The 16,665-nt window shown below is 38.1% G+C and overlaps 2 protein-coding genes across 3 annotated transcripts; one reads left to right on the forward strand and one right to left on the reverse strand.

Annotated features, from left to right (window-relative positions):
• The first annotated feature begins 388 nt into the window (after nt 1–388).
• Nucleotides 389–11,662, forward strand: LOC111329427 (core histone macro-H2A.1). Of its 2 annotated transcripts, none has more exons than XM_088751196.1 (7): nt 389–1,071; nt 3,474–3,713; nt 5,988–6,074; nt 6,263–6,353; nt 7,870–7,959; nt 8,602–8,776; nt 9,456–11,662. In XM_088751196.1, exons 1-7 carry the CDS (start codon nt 664–666, stop codon nt 9,616–9,618), a joined length of 1,254 nt encoding a protein of 417 aa, XP_088607322.1. In that variant the 5' UTR covers nt 389–663; the 3' UTR covers nt 9,619–11,662. The 2 variants fall into 2 exon arrangements, with proteins under 2 accessions (XP_088607322.1, XP_088607321.1); XM_088751195.1 differs by having other exon boundaries at nt 401–1,071; nt 9,453–11,662.
• Nucleotides 11,663–12,975: 1,313 nt separating this feature from the next.
• On the reverse strand, nt 12,976–14,815 carry LOC148739346 (uncharacterized). Its single transcript, XM_088751224.1, has one exon. It carries the CDS (start codon nt 14,456–14,458, stop codon nt 13,514–13,516), a length of 945 nt encoding a protein of 314 aa, XP_088607350.1. The 5' UTR covers nt 14,459–14,815; the 3' UTR covers nt 12,976–13,513.
• Between the last annotated feature and the right edge of the window lie 1,850 nt (nt 14,816–16,665).

Raw genomic sequence — 16,665 nt, forward strand, 5'->3', positions numbered from 1 at the left:
GTTAGCCCTTCGTCGGAGCGAATAGAGGAATTGTGTGTGCTTTGTCATCTTGATCTAAATGCAAATTCTCAAGTGGAGCAGCTGGAGAGGAGATTTAACAAGCAGATCTTTGGAATTAAACGCCTAAATGCTTTATTTCTTAATGTTTCAGCGGGACATTATGATAATTCATTTCACCTGAAAAATTTAAAGCAAGAAAACACTTTAGCCATGTATGAATCAAGGATCAAAAATCAAGATTATGCCTGAAACTTATTTCTGGCAAGCATGAAAAAACATTGATCCCTCACACTATTTTTTAATTACCTGTCTCCATTCTATTCCTTTGTTCCTGGTAGAATATGTATCTTAATTATACCAAGTTTTTTTTTCTTTTTTTTTTTTGGGTGGATGAAAATTCAATTGGCAAGTTGTGTTGTGTTTGATAGTAGGGTCCGCAGACAACAGCAACGTCTTTTTCTAGAGTAGAGTTAATTTTTTCAAGTCTGCACATGCAAAACATTCATCAAAGTTTGCTTGTCTGTGGCAGTGACGTATTCTTTTTTCACTTTTTCTCTCAACTTATTATAATTATAGCTTCATTTTTCTTCAAAGAAGACACTCGCCTGATTCTTTGTTCGAAACAGACGCCACGCGCCAGCTGAGAAGGACACGGTTCCAAATATGGTAGGGCAACTTTGGCGGCTTCTTATCTGTGATTGGTTAGCTAGCGGCTTGACAGACAACACCAAGCACGGACTCACTTCACTCATCCCCCTCGTAAGTTGTGTGTTTCTCGGATCGAACATGTCGGGCCGCGGTGGAAAACAGGCTAAGAGGGCGAAAGCAAAATCTAGGTCAGCCAAGGCAGGCCTACAGTTTCCTGTGAGTCGAGTTCACCGTTACTTGCGCCAAACGACTCATCATTTCCGCATCGCATCGGGTGCGCCAGTTTACCAAGCAGCCGTCATGGAATACTTAACCGCTGAGATCCTAGAACTCGCAGGAAACGCGGCCCGTGATAACAAGAAAACTCGAATTATACCGCGGCACATTTTGCTGGCTGTTGCCAACGATGAAGAACTCCATCAGGTTAGTGTTTCATTTAAAATCTTCCAAACAAATCTGTAGCTCTTTTTTAGTTCATTGTACTAGTATTAGAGATATAACTTTCTGATGTTATCAGCGCGCGGTTCTTGCCCACGGCTCAGATTCTGTGCGACAATTGGACAGATAGTCGCTCAAAGGAAAGCAGTTAAAATTCGTTGTTCCTCATGGACCCTTCTCACCTTACTATATCATTCCTTCAATGGATTCCTTTTTAACGCAGTCGCAAGTGTGGAAAAGTAGCGATATACACTTAATCGTGAAGGGAGTAAGTCTTACGAACTTTTGATCAGCACATGAACCTACTAATCTTCCAATCGAACAGCTGTAAAACCCGCGTTGTTGAGCAATCGCGCTCGCTGTCTGTGGCTTTGTGAATTTTATCACTCTTTGCTTGAAGGGAAAATTCTTACTTTTTATGCACTGTATTTATTTCGTCTAATTTCACTTTCGTTCGACCCCAAACAAATCTTACATGAAATACAGTACCGCGTGTATTCTGGCTGGTGCCTTATTGTCACGACTTTCTTTTTTATAGCAAGGACAAAGAGTTTGTTAAGTGTTATTTCACATCATCCGAGGAATTTTTTCTGGTTTTGATATCAAGAATTCAATGATTACTCACGAGGAATTTTTCCTTTCACGAATTTGTGACCTCGTACAGGTTCTAAATTCAAGTCGGTATTGGTTTAAGGTCTAAGGATCGCTTCCGGTGGACTGATCGTGGTACATATATGAAGATACTCAATTGCAGTTACGAGAACAAACTTACTTTTTTCCGCTTACTGCTTTGGGAAAACTAAATGGTCACCAAAATAACTTGTAAATGCCAACCTTTGGAGACTTTCTGGGAACTTATAGAGTGCATTATGTAATAAGCTTAATGATACAGTCATTCTATTGGCTCTTACTGATTATCTGTCAGAGGGCAAATAAAACAGTGCTAGTCCAATTTTCTCATTAGAATATGAAAAAAAAAAAAAAAAAGATTCCATCTTGCTGTGTGTCTGTTCAGTTTGAGATAACAGATGAAGTTGTAGAATAGTGAGAGGATCAGGTACCCACCTGTCTGTGTCTTTTGTTTCACATTTTGTTTGTTCTTTTTTTTCGTACATTACTGCACAAATGTAATACACAGTGCTCAACTTATTGCTAAGTTGACCTTGCAGTTAGGGAACATCCTTGGGGTTCTAAATACATTTCCTTAGTAGAGGTACCCCTTGACTGAAATAAACAGATAAGGAATCACAGATAGAATAATTTTTTTTTAGCCAGGACCAAAGTTTGTGAAGTCAACATAGTTCCCATGGTATATATACCACATTTTGAATTATGATAGAAATGTCTGTGCCCACATTAATGAACACTATAATGAGACCTGTTTCTACAACTGCCCACCCACCCCTCCCCTTATACAATGTTAACCCTAACACTAGTCCTGCTATCAGTTGACTGCAGGGGGAGGGGTAGGTCTGCAGTTCCTCGGTTACAGTTGAACCTTGATTATCTGAACATCAATTATCCGTTTTTTTTTTTTTTTTCAATTATCCAGACTTTTTCTCTGGTCTCAATTTTTTCATGAATATTTATTAGTCATGATCAACATCTGTAGCCATATTCTTTTAAAAACTACAGCATTGAAAAGTGAAGTAAAGGCGATGTTTCTCTACAAGACAAACTGATTGACTTCAACATTTTAGACCAAATGAATATAAAAACATTTTTCATTCATTTTAATTGTTAATACACGTGCGTAGAGGTGTTCACATAGGACAGTGAAGATGTAGACCACATCTTTTTCAAAACAATTTGTGAATGTTTTTGTTTCAGGATTAAATATTGCTTTCTTAATTTAATCAGTTTTTGTTTCTCATTAATATTCATATTCTTGATTATTTGGACCCTCAATTATCCAGACTATTTCGTCTAGTCCCCTAGTCTTGTCCAGATAATTGAGGTTTGACTGTATTGATAACTAGATGATATATATCCTTCTAGTAGCCCTGAATTTTGGAGTTTATATGTCCAGCCCTGGTTGGGTAACACTATTCATTGGATAAAACTCTGTCTGATGGATAATGCTATACATTTTTCTATCACTTAACCACCAGATAGCAATTTATCTGTTGGATAAAGTTATCGGTCCTTTATACTCCTGGGCCCTGGTTGATTAAACCAAATTCAAAAGCTTTCATTTGATATATTCCTTGTTTACCAAAGTGAGGTTTATCTTTTTCTATCACTTAACCACCAGATAGCGATTTATCTGTTGGATAAAGTTATCCGTCCTTTATACAACTGGGCCCTGGTGGATTAAACCAAATTCAAAAGCTTTCATTTGATATATTCCTTGTTTACCAAAGTGAGGTTTATCATAACTTTACCAGTTGTTGAAAGGTGTGACAATTGCATCTGGAGGTGTCCTTCCAAATATTCACCCTGAACTTTTGAAGAAAAGAAAAGGTGGGAAACTTGTAGCACCAGATGAATTAAAGCCAAAGCACCCGAAGACAACATCGGCACCCAAACCAACTACATCGGGGAAGAAGATGACAAGTCCAGTAAAGAAGGCTGTCTCGCCTGCTAAAAAAGCACCTATTTCTGCTGGTAAAGCGAAAAAGAAAGGGGTGAGTGAAAGAGTCTTTTATCTCTATTATTAGGATTATGATGATGATGATGATGATGATTATTATTATTATTATTATTATTATTATTATTTATTCAATGGGGAGCAGATTACCATAGGTTGTGAAAAGTCAGTATTAGACATGAAGGTCTAATACCTCTCAGATTGTTGATGTAGGGGGTTCATTAATGCTTTAACTCCCTTGAATGACCAAGACAGAATTTCTCCTTATAATGTTAGGGGGATATTAAGCAGACAAGTGATGAGAATAAGGAAAAATATCAAGTACGGGATTATTGCTGTATTTATCCGTGTATAAGTTGACCCCGTGTATAAGTCAACCCCCCATTTTCAAGGTCAAAAATCGGATTTTTCATCATTTCTAGTTAAAGAAAAATTCAGACTGATAGAAATTTCCCAAATGATTGATCTCATATTTCCGAGGAGTTATTGAAGACATGGGGAATAAAAAAAAACTGCAGAGCAAAATGTAACTTTGTGCTGTGAAGTTTAGCAGCACTTGTTCACATCACCACGATTCATGATTTAAGCATATACAAGCACTTTGATTGACTGGAGAAGTAATTTACCATATTTTGTAAGCTGCTTTGAAAATGAAATCTTCATGTATTTAAATAACCTTTTGAAAGGAGATTTAGTAGACCAAAGGAACACTGAAGAGGTTTGAAGGATCGCTTGATGAAAACACCACCATCTTGGAAATAACAAATTTGAAGGGCACTCAGTCTGGTAACTAAGAAAACTCCACATGCTTTCTGAAGTTTGCAAAAGAAAAAAATTAAAAAGTAACTTTTTCGTTGATGAAGAACGTGCCAAAAACTGATGAAACTCAAACACAGTTAGAACTGGTTTTGTAAACTCAGTTTTCCTAATGGACTTCAGGCAATTGTTATGCTAATTTCTTGGATTACTTGGGTCAGGTCTTTGTCTATGACCCGTGTATCAGTTGAGGGGGATTTTTGGGCTGATTTTTCAGTCGTAAAAGTAATGACTTCTACACAGATAAATACGGTAGTTGGTCCAATCCCAAATTCTTCAGAATAACATAAGAATTGTATTATAAAGAGTAAGGACAATTTCTAACAAGATCCCAGGAGTGCTTTTTCCATAAGTGGTCTTCTAATCAATGGTGTGTAAGACAGCTTTACCTAGAGAAGGAGCCATTAGGCAAAACTCAAGCGTGATATTTTTCTTGTGGGCTAAACAGAGGACAGTTAGAGGTCTTACGGACAGCAGTAGACAGTTGATAACCAGTGTATTAACCCTTTAAATCCCGAGATCCAATTATTAATTCTCCCCTCTGACTTCTACACATTTTCCTAGTAATTAGCCATAAGAATTTGGTATTGGATCAATATAACAGCTTCTACCTGACAAGTTTGCATGGCATGTTCTCACCCCTGCCAAAGATCTGTTTGCTGGATAGGGAGAAGTAACTTGTTAATCACTTTTGAGAGTTTAAAGGGTTACAGGGATTTAGAAAATTCAGCCCTTCAGATACTTCAAAGTAAGGGAGAAGTAACTTGTTAATCACTTTTGAGAGTTTAAAGGGTTACAGGGATTTAGAAAATTCAGCCCTTCTGATACTTCAAAGTTTGGCCCTCATGAAGTCAGTGCTTTCAATAAGACTTAGTGCCTGCCAGAGCTCTGGCGGGTATTCTGTTGGGAGTTGCCGGGTATATTTCACCGCACTCAAGTTGCAGTCACCACGCTAAGTCACAATTAAGTCACTCTCTGGTGGGTGTTGTACCGAGGTAGCCACCTATTTCAAATCTTATTGAAAGCACTGCATGAAATACATTCCCTGCGTTCTGGAGCACAAACTGTGTCAATGAAATATGAAGGCTTCTCAGGGCAAGGACTCTGAATGATCAAGGCACAAAGAAACAGGAATCACTCCTGAAATTACTCAGAATGTAGGCAACAATATTTGTTTTTTTTATGTTTTTGTCTAAAGAACCGAGAGCTTCAGTCTTGAGTTCATGGCCATTTCCTTTATTCTCGGGACCTTGATGATAGATTCTGGGGTGATTCATTTGAGAGAAATCAGTTGCTTGTCACTATTTGGGATTGGAGGGTTTAAAGTGGAGATCAAGATTTAAACTTGTGTAGTTGCAATTTGTGTTATTTCAACCAGAATTTCTTTGTCTCTCTGAGTCTTCTTCCTTTTTAATTTACTTCACATAAATTAACATAATGATTGTGATTACTGTTTCATGATTGTGATAATGATTGTGATTACTGTTTCATTCAGCCTGCTCCAAGGAAAGGAGCTGACAAAGTTTCACCAGGTGCAGGTGTTACTGTTCTTTCGGAGAAAACGCTTTTCTTGGGCCAAAAGGTAAGTTTTACAGTGGATAATTTGACTTGTTAGGGCTTGAGGAAAACTTTGTGGTTGTTTCTACAGTGTATATTGTCTCTTGTTTCTTCTTGATGTGCTTATTGTCCACCAGTTAGTATTTTTCTTGCCTTTAAGTTCAACTACTCCCCTGGTTCAAGCATGTTAAGGAGTGTCTTCTCTTGTTTTAGTTAACAGTTATCCAGTGTGATATTGCAACGGTGGAAGCAGATGCTTTAGTACACCCAACCAATGCATCATTTTATCTGGGTGGTGAAGTAGGTACGTACCCAAATCTCATTCTTACAGCATAGGCAGACCACCAGGGCTCTACACTAACAGTGGCCAACTAGCCACAGACTAGTAGAAATTCAGTTTTGGCTTGTGGTTTTTTATTTCCACAATCCACTTTGGCTAGTAAACAAACTGAAATTGTTGTAGCATCTAAGTTGTCATTAGCCACTTGGCTGGTAAGATATTAAAGATCCCTGGACCACCGTTTACCTTTTGAGACCTGTGACATCACGTCATTGATACTTAGTTCTTATTAACTGAGTGGGAGGTCTGTATGGGAGAATCTTGACTGAGGTCGCCAGTACAGACTGAATGCAGTGAGGTCTGTACCAGCGACCGAGGTCAAGATTCTCCTATACAGACCAACCTAGCTCAGTTAATAAGATGTTTATTATATGGCTGTGTCTTATATGCCAATTTTTTATATTCTTTGTACCTTTTTTTTTTCTAGACTGGTCTAGATGGGAAAATCTAGACCACTTTCAATATTGATTTCAGCCAATCAAATTCGTGAATTCGGTAGTTCCCAGTCCTTGTGAGACACAGTCATATAATAATCAGCGTTAATTGATCTTTTGCTTTTGGGGCCACTTTGTCCCCTTTGCACCCCAAATGTAGCCATCTCCTTACTGTTACCCTATACATTTACTAAATGTAAGGTTCTGAATAATAGAATTCAGGGCTTGATACTAACTTTTAAACTTACCATACTAGCCAAGTGGCAAGGGACAACTTAAATGTTACAACAATTTCAATTTGTTTACTAGCCAAGCTGGCTAGTGGAAATCAAAAACCAAAAGCCAAAACTTAATTTCTACTAGTCTGTGGTTAGTTGGCTACCATAAGTGTCAAGCCCTGGAATTTGTTTAACACTTAAAACCCTCTTTAATTAGTTGCTGATCATTTCCTTTATTCTTGTGACTTGAATGCATGATTCAAGGTTGATATTGTTACGAGAAATTTGTTGCTAGGCATTCCTGGGGGCAAAAGTTAAAGCAAGTGGAGATTGATGGTAGCAAATTACAGGAAGTAGAATAGATCAGTTAATTTATCTAGTAGGTCTCAGTCCACCACAAACATCTGACTATAGTTTTCATATATGATACTCAGTAATTAAATGAGTGCAGACCATTGCTGTATTATTTTATGTTTTATTGTAGTTTGGGTCTGGTTGAAAAAGCTGATTGAATTTCACCACAGTTTGCAAATGTTGACTGGTTCTCCCTTGACCATATTCAGATCTCAAGACCAACTTTTCATCTTACTCGCTAAGTGGCTTGTGACAACTTAGATGTTGCAACAATTTCAGTTTGATTGATAGCCAACCTGGTTGGTGGAAATTGAAAACTATTAGCCAAAACTGAATTTCTACTAGTCTGTTGCTAGTTGGCTACCATAAGTGTCAAGCCCTGATACTGGATGGTTTTTAGGTTGTTTGTGTAGAAATCACAGGATGATTTCAAATGTGCTCAACACTGCTCATCAATGCTGTATTGACTTTCAGGTTCAGCTCTTGAAAAAGCCGGTGGAAGTGAGTTTAAGGAGGAGGTTAAAAAACTCTCTGAATCTCATGGACCATTAGAACCAACAACAGGTATGTTTTTAACATGCCATGATGAAAATCCAAGTTTTTGATATGATGATGACGAAGGCAGATACTTCTTAGTTCAAAGATCAGTGGGAAGAAAATCCTTGCTGGGGGGGGGGGTGGAATGCCTTGTGGTGGCTGTTGAGTCCAATTTTGGATCTGCACATTCTTGAGCGGGTGGGACAGGGGGAGGTTTGGTCACTGCAGGACGTTGCTTGATTGCAGGGCTTGACACTAACAGTAGTCAATTAATTCATTAATAATATTAATATATAACTGTTCCTTTATTATAATTTGTAAGCAATCATCCATTCCATAATTAACAATTATTCCACGAGAACGCGTTGGATATGAGATGATAGATAGCCAACGAGGCGCGTAGCGCCAAGTTGGCTATAATCATCTCATATCCAACAAGCGTGAGTGGAATAATTGTTTTATTAAAAATGTTAAATTAAATTATTAAATTTTATTAAATTTTTAGCTCCCTTTTAATTTTAAGCTGACACGTACGCTTACCATATTTGTAGATTATGGTATATTGGCTGATATACCATAATGGCTAAGCCAATAAAAAGTCTTGAATTGCATTATCCAATGATCTAGTTTTTAATAATGATAAATATTGTATTTTTTTGCTTTTTCTAGCGGCCATTTGCAATGGACATAACTTCCCAGCACAGTATGTGGTACATGTTCATAGCCCTCCTTGGGAAAATGATGATTCTGTGGAAAATCTGGAGAAAGCTGTCAAGAGTGTGTTGACATTGGCTGATGAGAAAAACATCAAATCTATTGCTATTCCATCTATTGGCAGTGGAGCGTAAGTATTTTTGGTTTTTAATGTATTGATATTGTATGTTTAACTACAAAGTTATCACAAGTTTATTCATGAATGCATTAGATTTTGCAAATGCGGGAATATTTCCTTAAACCTTTAACCAGCAAGGTCTGATTGTTCATTCTCCCCAGCGAAAATTTTCTGGATTTTGGAAACATTCTTGGAGTGTAAGCTTCTTTCGATTTTCGTGAGAGTTATCTGTGGATCTATGAAGTAAACCAGGATTTGAATTGTTTTCTGGATTGACAAACTTTTCAAAAAGGGATTTGTCTAATAGATATGAATTCTGAATGTTTTTTCAGATTTGCAAAATTTTTTTGGGCTGTCCCTGTTTGGATTCCATACACCCACAAAATATTGAGGCTCTGAAATGTTTTTCTATGCATTCTTCCTAGAGGTGCATGCAAAGCATTATGGCAGTTTTTTTTTTTTTTTTTTTTGGCAAGGTTAACACGTGCCAGCTAGAGGCTGGAAGAGTACTCAACCAGAGAGGAAATTTTAAAGCATATGTTTTGGTGGAATTCAAATATAGCTTTGAAGATATTTGTCTCCCCATAGAAGTGGTGCTGTGGGGAAAAAGTAGATGCTAGTCAATCTTACGCGTTTAAAGATTAAACGGTCAACCCTAACTGTCTTTGTATTGTTTTTATCCTGAAAGCAGCAACAACTTTCCGAAAGACACAGCCGCACAGACCATCCTGAAGGCAATCTCAAACTATTTTGTGTCCGTTATGGCATCATCTCTGAAACAGATCTATTTTGTTTTGAATGACATGGAATCTATTGGAATTTACACCATGGAACTAGCACGTCTTGACTCCTAGGAAAGGCTAACACTTCCTGTCTTATCTTTTTAAAATATTCTGTTGATCAAGTACAAACTGCGTCATCGACGTCTTGGACGCATGTCCCGTGCAGAATTTAGTTGTTCAAAGGTTTTCTTACATAGTTTTCCACTCCTTAAGATCGAAATGTTGATTCTCCTAACTGGTTTCTATACACTTCATTCTGTTTTAGTTTTGAGAAGTGAGAACTAGATCACGATGAAGCTTTGAGGTGTATCATTTCCAATGTCGTCATTACTTGTCCTTCTTAATATCGTTGTACTGTCCCAAAGATTTTGGTAGTTGACGTGTAAAATGGCATCTGAAAGTAACTGTTCCGTTGGCCTGCCTAAAAGGACGGATGCCAAGAACAATTGTTTCCTTTATATTCGATAAATCATCTCCCACTTCAGAGCAATATTTATTGTATGGAAACTTTAAAGGAGAGTTAACATTTGATAAAGTCATCACGGCTGGGTTACATATACAACTTGCAAACAAGCACATTTAACTTGCGTAAGGAATCAAAATGGTTTATTAGTGCCTTTAGCCTAGCTTTTGGCTCCAATAAATCACTGGTAGCCTTCCTCCACATTTGCAGATCATGTAGAACAGTCTTTCAGTGGGGGCAAATTTGACAAGATCCGTATGATTCAAGGACGCTATGTATCCTCCACGTGTAAACCTTCTTGACTAGGATTTCTTACATACTCCAAACATATGAGTTCCTGTAGCTATAGCACTGTAGCTATCTTTTAGGGAGGGAAAGAAGATTTCAACCCTCTCTTCGCCCCTCTCCTTAGTTTGTTGCGGAGTTGCAAAGTCAAACAGGAGGGAAATTAGGCATTAGTTCAAGTTCAGTTGAAGTTAGCATTCCATGATTGTTTGTTTCCTTATTCGTGGATGTTCCAATGTTGCTTGATCTTAATCATTCTTCTCCAATTTGGTGTGTCGTGATGACTATGTTAACTCTGAAGCTACCACGATCTACCAGTAGTTCTTGTTTCCGCTTACCTCGCATTTCCTCATGATTCAGTGAAGAGAAATTGGTGTTATGTCACCTAACGTTTTCCAGCTGATAAAGTTGTCGATTCTTCTTACCTGTATGGTGGATAATGTATCAAAATTGCCGAGAGAAATTACTTGTTAATCGCGCGTGGGAGTTGAAGAGTTAACCAAGAAGGACAAAGAAATCAGGGGGGGAAGAGAATGACTAAGACCAAGGGACTGTGAACCGTCCAAAAATCAGGCTAGTCCATGTAAAGTTAAGACGAGAACCCCTCCCCTGAGAGTCAGTTGGGTAGTTTAAGAAACGACGGCGGCGACGCTGTGGACAACGTCGTTTAAGAAATGAACTTGTATTTTACCTACGAATCGTGTTAGACCGTCAAGACTATCTCAAAACTGAATATGGAACGCAGTGTTAAATTAGAAATAGAAATTTAAAAAATTAGCTGTCGTCGTTCACGTTCTCCAGACAAGGCAAAGTTTGGTCATTTCACGTTATTGTTTTGCAGAGGACTTACGAAATTTAGAGACATTTCTGACGCACGTGCATAGCTTGAAGTTGCCGTCGTGATTTCTTAAACTCGTTAAAATCCTTAAAAGTCAAGAGATCGTGTAGCTTAGCTAGGGAGGATGTCGCGTTATCGAAATTTGTTTGTCTTTTCTGTGAAGTATGTGTAGGATAACCGATAAACTAAGTTAATTGCAGCGTCTGTAAAGAAACAAGAGTGACGCTTTTTGAAGTAGATGAGGTGGTCATTGAACCTTTCTACTGAAGGCAGGAACGATGGGGTATTTGTAACTTTATTTTTATGAAATTCTGTTTTATGTGTTGTAGCAGTGTATTTACTGGAAATTCTTTCCATTCAAAGTTCCTTGGAACTGACTTTTTGAAGCAACATTTGGAGATATTTTAAATCGTGTATTTTATTTTCACTAGTTTAAAAAAAGAAACTTAGCATAACGTATCTTTGTTCTAAACAGGCGAGAAGTGAGAGGTATACGATCGAGAAATTAAAACCTCTTTGTTGATGTGAAATATCTGCTGATGTCGTTGTTAATATTAAACCATCCAGTTTCTGGTATATAATCTGATAATCTGTAATCTTCCCGACCAGCTAGTATACATTTCATTGTGAATTTAGCCTTGCGCATGCCTCTGTTCGACTGAAAAACGCACAAATTACTACAGTTTTGAAGGCCATTATGAGTTAGTCTTATCACGTGAGGAAGCGGTTGTCGGCGGTGTAGCGCCTGGCATGAGACCTGTTGACCTTGTGGGCAGGCTCTGATGTTTGGGTTTCACCTTACGGCCCTTTCTCTGGGTGCAGTTGTCTATTACACCGTCGGCAGCTGCTTATGGAAGAAGTTACTGAAACCCCTTTTTGAAAGATTTCTTTGCCCGCAGACTTATTACTTATAATTATTTGTCTTAGCTCCACGCAAAGTGAATTTCGTATTAACACAGATGTAGTAATACATAGACAGGTAATAACAAGCGATATAATATCCCGACGTTTCGGCGACTTCATAACGCCATTGTCAAGGGTACAAATGAAAATAAAATTAGCAAATGCGAATTCAAGAGTTACAACTAATTTACATATGGGAGGTAGCTACACAAATACTTTAGTACGGATGGAATCCGTTTGCACGTTCAAACTCGGTGTTAATTGTTTGATGTAAAGCATCTCGTTGACAAGACAATCGAATTTGTTCATGCACTTCTTGAGAACTTTGAAACAGCTAAGAAGGTCCTCAGGGACAGCACCTGCGTGGTCGTTGTCGTAGTGCTTGCGTACTGAAGATGACGTACTCTTATAGCTATCCACGCGGGCTTATAAATGCCCGCGTGTGTAACCAACATAGCTCCCTGTATCACACAGGTTACATTTTAATTAACTACGCACTGTTGATTAACCAGCTGTGGTTTGGTCTCACATTCTTTAAGGTCTTGGCCAATTTTCCTACTGACAAATACTAGTTCCAGTTGGCTTGTTAGCTCAATTGGTAGAGCGCTGCACTAGTATCGCAGAGGTCAGTGGTTCGAATCCCGTACAGGCCTGATTTTTTTCAGGTCTGATTTTCGCTATTGCATAAATAACGCTCTCTACTGCGAGGATCGTGCATCATACGTAAGTTGATATTGTAAATAAACCGCCTTCTCGTGCACAATATGAAGTGAATCCTGTGTTCTAATTGGCTACCTGAGCGAGCAAGATTGGGCTCATCTTGCCTGCTGGCGACTAGTCGCTTTGATCCCGCGCAAGAAACGAATTATTTGGAGCGAAAATACAAAGTTCATATTTCTTGGACAATTTCAGCTTTAGAGCGGCAAAAGACAGCCAAAACAAAATTGAAGCTGGGTTTATTGTGCTAAAAAAACTTTAAGTTTCACGTCTTTAAGTTTGACGTCTCTCGAAATAAACAAGTCTGAATTCTGGATAAAGCGATGATCTTTTTGCCATAGTAAATTCTTTATTAACCAAGCTTGTTCAGTCAAGATGGCTGGATATTAACCTCGTTCTTTTTTCCGTTCTTTTTCCGTTCTTTTTTCCGTTCTTTTTCCATTCTTTTTTCCGTTCTTTTTCCGTTCTTTTTTCCGTTCTTTTTCCGTTCTTTTTTCCGTTCTTTTTCCGTTCTTTTTTCCATTTATATAGACTTCAACTTTGTCCCGTTACATAACAACACGCACACACAGAAAAAAAAGAACTCGGCCAATATCCAGCCTCCTTAACCTCACGCTTGGTGAATAACGCATGCGTAAAGAACTTTTAAAGCTGCCCCCCCCCCCCCTCCCCACTGACGACGCAGCAGCGCGGTTTCTTTACAAACTATCTTCCTTCTTTTATTTTTCCGCTTTCTCACATTTAATTAAAATTGTTTACTTTTAAGCAAACGCGAATTCTGGCTCACAATGTCCCTCAAGCTTACCGTGGTATAACAACTCATTTTCACTTTCAAAACATTTGAATTTCAACAATTTATAACACACGATGCAAAAATACGGCTTACGGCAGCCATGTTCGGTCACGTGATGATGTGCTTGCTCCTGAAGAGTCCGGAACGTACGCGTGCAGCCGGTCACCGCTAAACATGGCAGAACATCGTAGCCATAGAAAAAGTGCGCGCTAAAATCATTCGTGTCGTATTTACTCCAGCATGGATGTGTCTTACCCACGTATGTTGTTTTGTGAACCATTTTCATGTCCTCTTTTCTTCTTGTATGAGGGCAGTAGGTAAGAACGCAATTTGCGGTACAAAGATCACATTTGTCTGCATCCTGAACGCGTTCTTGAAATTGCGATTCTTCGCTAGAAAATCCTATTTTTCGTTTGTACTTCTGCGTAAGACAACCATCGAAAAACCCGCAGAAAATCTCGTCGTGCTTTCTGATTTCCTTCTTGTTGCAGAAAACCATGCGACATTTATCGCAGCTGTATTGGAATTCGTCCATGAGGGTACATTCCTTGGTATCGGTGACCTTGTAACAAGCGTTTTCTTCATTAAAAATTTCTATCAAGGATGAAAAAACGTTTTGAGCTTCAGATGAAACGAGGATTATATCTCTTCTTTCTTGAACTCGAACGTGCGGATCTTTGGCGATTAGCTTCGTCGAAAGAAATCTCCAATCTACAGCACTAAATGGCATTATAGATGTGTTCTTGGGCACATGTAGAAATCTGAACTGCGGTAGCAACTTCGCTGGAATTTCTTTACTCCGATAGAACACGTAGAAATGAAGAAAGCCCTTGGTTTGAGAAGATATTGTAATATCTTGGAGATAAAGCTGACCTTTGGTTTCCCAATCGATAAGAAAGAACTTAACGTGCATGTTTTTTTATCAACAAATTTTCTGACTGTTTATAGTCTGCCGAAGGATTTAAGTCTTTGTTATTGAGCCTTCGTGATGCCCCGTGTCAATGACCAAAGCCAATTTGTTTTACAAGCAATTATAATGCATTTCGTTTTGTTTTCTTTTCGCAAAGTCACAATAGAGGAATTTAATAAACTCATACCTTTCTCACCAAGAAAACATTTAAAACTATGCGAAAATTCCCAGGCAGATTCACATTTGAACGCACTGGGTTTTGGTTTTGTTTCGCCGAATGAATCACTATGCCCGAACAAATCGCTCAGAACTAACAACGCTAATATCACAGCGGGAAAAATCACAAATTAAAGACTGATTAAAAGCTATTTAAAACTGTTGTTACAATATTACCGCCGCAATCAAAATACTATTAAAACTAACATTACAAATCTACTAATCCCTGAAATTTAACGATCTAGTTCTGTTTGCTATTTCTTTGGTGCCCGCCTTTATTCTAATGTCATTTGAGAGTTCATTCCATCTTTTGGCTGCAAACTATCTCTATGACTTCAGTCCATATTTGGTAGTGTTAACTTTAAGTAAAGATAAAACATATTCTTGGCGCCTGAGATTGTACTTAAATGAGCGTAAGTTAATAAGATTCCTAATTGCCTGTGGTGCTTTGTTCGATATGCTGTTACGTATTGTCAGTAACATGTCTTGAATTCTTCGAGATTCCATGGAGGGCAGTCCGCTTATCCTTTCCAAGAAATGCTGATTAGAGACATGTTTATCATTATTTAATGGATAATTACTGAGGCATATGGCATTATATGAGAAATATTGCAGCCAGCTGAGGCCGTAGGCCTCAGCTGGCTGCAATATTTCTCATAATGCCATGTGCCGAAGTAATTATCTATTGTAATTATTTGATCCCCATGAAATCCTAATGTTCTGTGTCTGTGTTGGATCTTCGATTTTAGTCGCACCTATGTGTGATAAATGTGATGCTCATTGCTATTGTTCTTTTTTGTGATGAATATTTCTTAGATTTTAAGTGATCCGAGGGTTGTCATTGTAGCTCGTTGTTACAGTTGTTCAAAACAGTTCTAATGATGGAATTAATTCGTGTAAGGCGTGTACCACTGCTAATTTGCATACTTTATAAGCCAGAGAATTCAGTCATTTTACTCAGTGCGAACCTGGGTTTAGAAAGAGGATGGATTCGTCGGAAGACGAAGGATTATTTATTACACAGAGCTCTACGAAGGCAGATATTTCAGCAGAAATCGAAGGGCACTACACTAATCACTCTCTCAGACGTTCTTGTGCTACACGGTTGTATGATGGTGGTGTTTCAGGACAACTTATCCAAGAAACGACTGGTCATTGGTCTTCCGATGGTGTCAGAGTATATGAATGTACCTCATCAGCCCTCAAAAAAGAGGCAAGCGAAATTTTGCAGGGTTCTCTTTCAAAAAAGGCCGTAATCGATGTAGAGAAAAAGGACGAAAACGGTGCTGGGGAAAATTATACTGCACGAGAGGTTAAAGTAGTAAGTCTGGAAAAATGTGATCAAGAGGGTAGTAATCAGTCATTAGTTGTTAGCACTAATTCTACTAGAATTGTTATTTTCTATAAATAAATTGTTGTTCGAAGGCCGATTAGCACTAACCCAGGGTTAAATCTTAATCCAGGTTTCTATATTTCTCTGATAAAAAGCCATTTTGGGATAATTTTCCCAATTTATTTTAAGGCATTTAATCGTCAAATTGTAGACGAATGGAATCAAGCTGAATTTTCTTTGAAGGCTTTCAGATCTGAAATCAAATTTCACACTAACCCTGGGTTATCTTAACCTACTTTTGAACAACCCGGCCCTGATGAATATAATACTTCTTAATGCAATAGATTGTGCTCCATACTATCAGTCTCCTTGATTGTATTTATTTTTAGTGTTTGAAAGTTTTAGTTGATCAAAGTGGCACTTCGAAACAAAAAATTAACTTGCAATGAACGAGAGTTAAACGCAAACGGTAATGTTGACAATGTGGTAAGCTATCAGTTTTGGTGCGCTTTATACATTAAATTTCCAAAAACAAGTTGCAATATTTTTAATAATTGTAACCTGCACACTGCAATATTTTTAATATTGCAGCCTGGACACTGCAATATTTTTAAGATTGCAGCATGTTTATTTAGCGCGTTTAATTATATTACCCCTGATA

The sequence above is a fragment of the Stylophora pistillata genome, chromosome 2 (assembly GCF_964205215.1).
Source record: "Stylophora pistillata chromosome 2, jaStyPist1.2, whole genome shotgun sequence".
NCBI classification, from domain to species: Eukaryota; Metazoa; Cnidaria; class Anthozoa; order Scleractinia; family Pocilloporidae; genus Stylophora; species Stylophora pistillata.

Coding starts and splice junctions, on each gene's coding strand:
- LOC148739346 (XM_088751224.1), bottom strand. CDS start 14,458: ATGCACGTTAAGTTCTTTCTTATCGATTGGGAAACCAAAGGTCAGCTT.
- LOC111329427 (XM_088751195.1), top strand. CDS start 664: ATGGTAGGGCAACTTTGGCGGCTTCTTATCTGTGATTGGTTAGCTAGC. Junction 1,072..3,473: donor ACGATGAAGAACTCCATCAG/GTTAGTGTTTCA, acceptor TAACTTTACCAG/TTGTTGAAAGGTGTGACAAT. Junction 3,714..5,987: donor GTAAAGCGAAAAAGAAAGGG/GTGAGTGAAAGA, acceptor TGTTTCATTCAG/CCTGCTCCAAGGAAAGGAGC.